Source organism: Sesamum indicum, linkage group LG13 (assembly GCF_026168435.1).
Source record: "Sesamum indicum cultivar Baizhima isolate 11 linkage group LG13, ASM2616843v1, whole genome shotgun sequence".
NCBI lineage: Eukaryota > Viridiplantae > Streptophyta > Magnoliopsida > Lamiales > Pedaliaceae > Sesamum > Sesamum indicum.
In genome coordinates, this window is record NC_142669.1 from 7,142,501 (window position 1) to 7,144,641 (window position 2,141).

Below are 2,141 nucleotides of genomic sequence, written 5' to 3' on the forward strand. Positions count from 1 at the left end.
AGCTAATTACTATAGGGGTAGAACATGAATAAATAGTATTAGAACTTTAATAAATAATACTAGTGTAGATTATTCAATTTGGTATAAGTCAGTATACAAATTCCAAATTCATATTAAATCAATCAATTATATAATTCAACCAAACTATTTAAATTCGGGTGCAAATTCTACTTTAATCCGGCATTTTATAATATATGATACTCTCAAGTGACTTATAACATATGAAAAAATTTATGTCAAACAGAGCACTTTCCCAATATTACTTACATAATATAAATTTTTATAATTTCTATTTAATTAAATAAAAAAGAAGTTAAATACCACCAATAACTTATGAAAACTGATGTACTTTATACATATTTTGATTAATCTTATATGTGCATTAAAAGGATATATCTTTATAGATAAATTTAAAACGAAGCACATTTTTTGTCATTAACAGGTAATTATCATCATGCTCCCAAACTTAATAAATAACTACTCAACAAAACAAACCCAATTCAATTTTAAAAACTAATAAAATATATTAATTTTAAACATACATGAATAAAAAAATAATGGAACACATTAACTTGTTGAAATGGATGATCTGCAGCTGCTCTATTCCAGCTGCTGTTGAACAGAGTACTAACAAGAGGAAGAAGAAGGCAGAGCTTGATCGCATTTTGGCTCACGTTTTTTTAACTTTGAACGCGTCTCTTTAAGTTGTAATTCCTTTCCATTATCGCATTTCTTTCTTTTATAGTTGCTTTAGCGTTTCTTTTAGTGAAAGTGCGTTTTGCTGTTAGTTGGAGTTAGTTGCTGTTCGCACTGTTTATAAAAGAAGAAGGAGGCTTCTTCTTGAAAGCAGAACATCAGAATTATTGATCAAATGAACAGAAGCTGTTGCTTCATTTCTTCCTTCAAATTGTACAATCTCTGAAATAATCTTGCGAAGTTTCCGCTGTGCGTAATTTCACATGGTATCAGAGCTATCGATTGATGGTCTCTGATATCCCTTTCGTTCAAGAAATCGTCGACCACTAATTCTTGATAATCAAGAAACACATCATCTTCAAAATGGCTGAAGATCTGATATCTTGAGGCTGCAACCTGGAGACAATCCAGGAATAAGCCTGGTCACCACGTTGTTTGATTGAACGAACTTCCTTTCTTGGAGTTGTTCTGTGAAGCTGGCGCTTACGGCGAAAATGAAACTCTCCTTCATTAACGGAGAAAATCAAAAATCAGAAAAGAATGCCAAGGAATTTGAGCAATGGATAAGGACGGACTCGATGGTAGCTTCATGGATACTGAATTCCATCAAAAGGGAGTTAGCAGATTGCTTTATGTACACAAACGCGTCAAGAGAACTGTGGAAGCAATTAGAAAACAGATATGGCCAAAGTAACGGGCCAATGGAATATCAAATCAAAAAGGAGTTGGGCGCTACCGTTCAAGGAACATTATCTTTGTCTGCGTACCTTGCCAAACTTACCAAATTGTGGGATGAACTGACTTGCATCAGTCCCACACCCAGCTGCACCTGTGGGAATTGTACCTGTGGAGCCACAGCTGAATCTGTAAAGATTAAGGAGAACGACCAACTCATTCAATTCCTCATGGGATTAAATGAGGCATATGACAGCGTAAGAGCCCAAATCTTGGTGATGGATCCGAAGCCAGACATCAACAAGGCCTATTCTATGGTACTCAATGTGGAAAAAACAAAGAGAAGTTAACTTCGGACAGCCACAAACCACTCCCAACATGGCTATGCAAGCTTTCAAGAAACAAGACAATACCAGAAATTTTCAGAAAAGAAGGAATCCAGTGGACAAGAAATCCTTGATTTGTAAGCATTGTGGGAAGACCGGACATCAGAAGGATGGATGTTTTGACATCATTGGATATCCCGAATGGTACAAGTCATTTCAGGAGCAGAAGAAGACCAACCAAGGGATTCCAAACAGAATGGCTGGTGCCACAAACACTGAAAATGAAAGAGCTAACAACACTGTCGATGAGAGGTCCATGTCTAACTTAATCAGGTCAGAATTCCATAAACTCTTTGAGGAATTAAAGTCTCAAGGTTCTGGAAACATACACACAGACAAATATGAATTTTCTGGTAAGAATCTTGAACATAACCTCTTAAGCAT

At 35.7% G+C, this 2,141-nt stretch overlaps 1 protein-coding gene across 1 annotated transcript; it reads left to right on the forward strand.

The window, feature by feature from the left end:
* Positions 1-1,190: 1,190 nt before the first annotated feature.
* Positions 1,191-1,721, forward strand: LOC105162329 (uncharacterized). The gene has a single exon (XM_011080337.2). It carries the CDS (start codon positions 1,191-1,193, stop codon positions 1,719-1,721), a length of 531 nt encoding a protein of 176 aa, XP_011078639.2.
* The last annotated feature ends 420 nt before the right edge of the window (positions 1,722-2,141 follow it).

Bases quoted from the DNA above. Each gene is read 5' to 3' on its own strand.
- LOC105162329 (XM_011080337.2), top strand. From the start codon at position 1,191: ATGAAACTCTCCTTCATTAACGGAGAAAATCAAAAATCAGAAAAGAAT.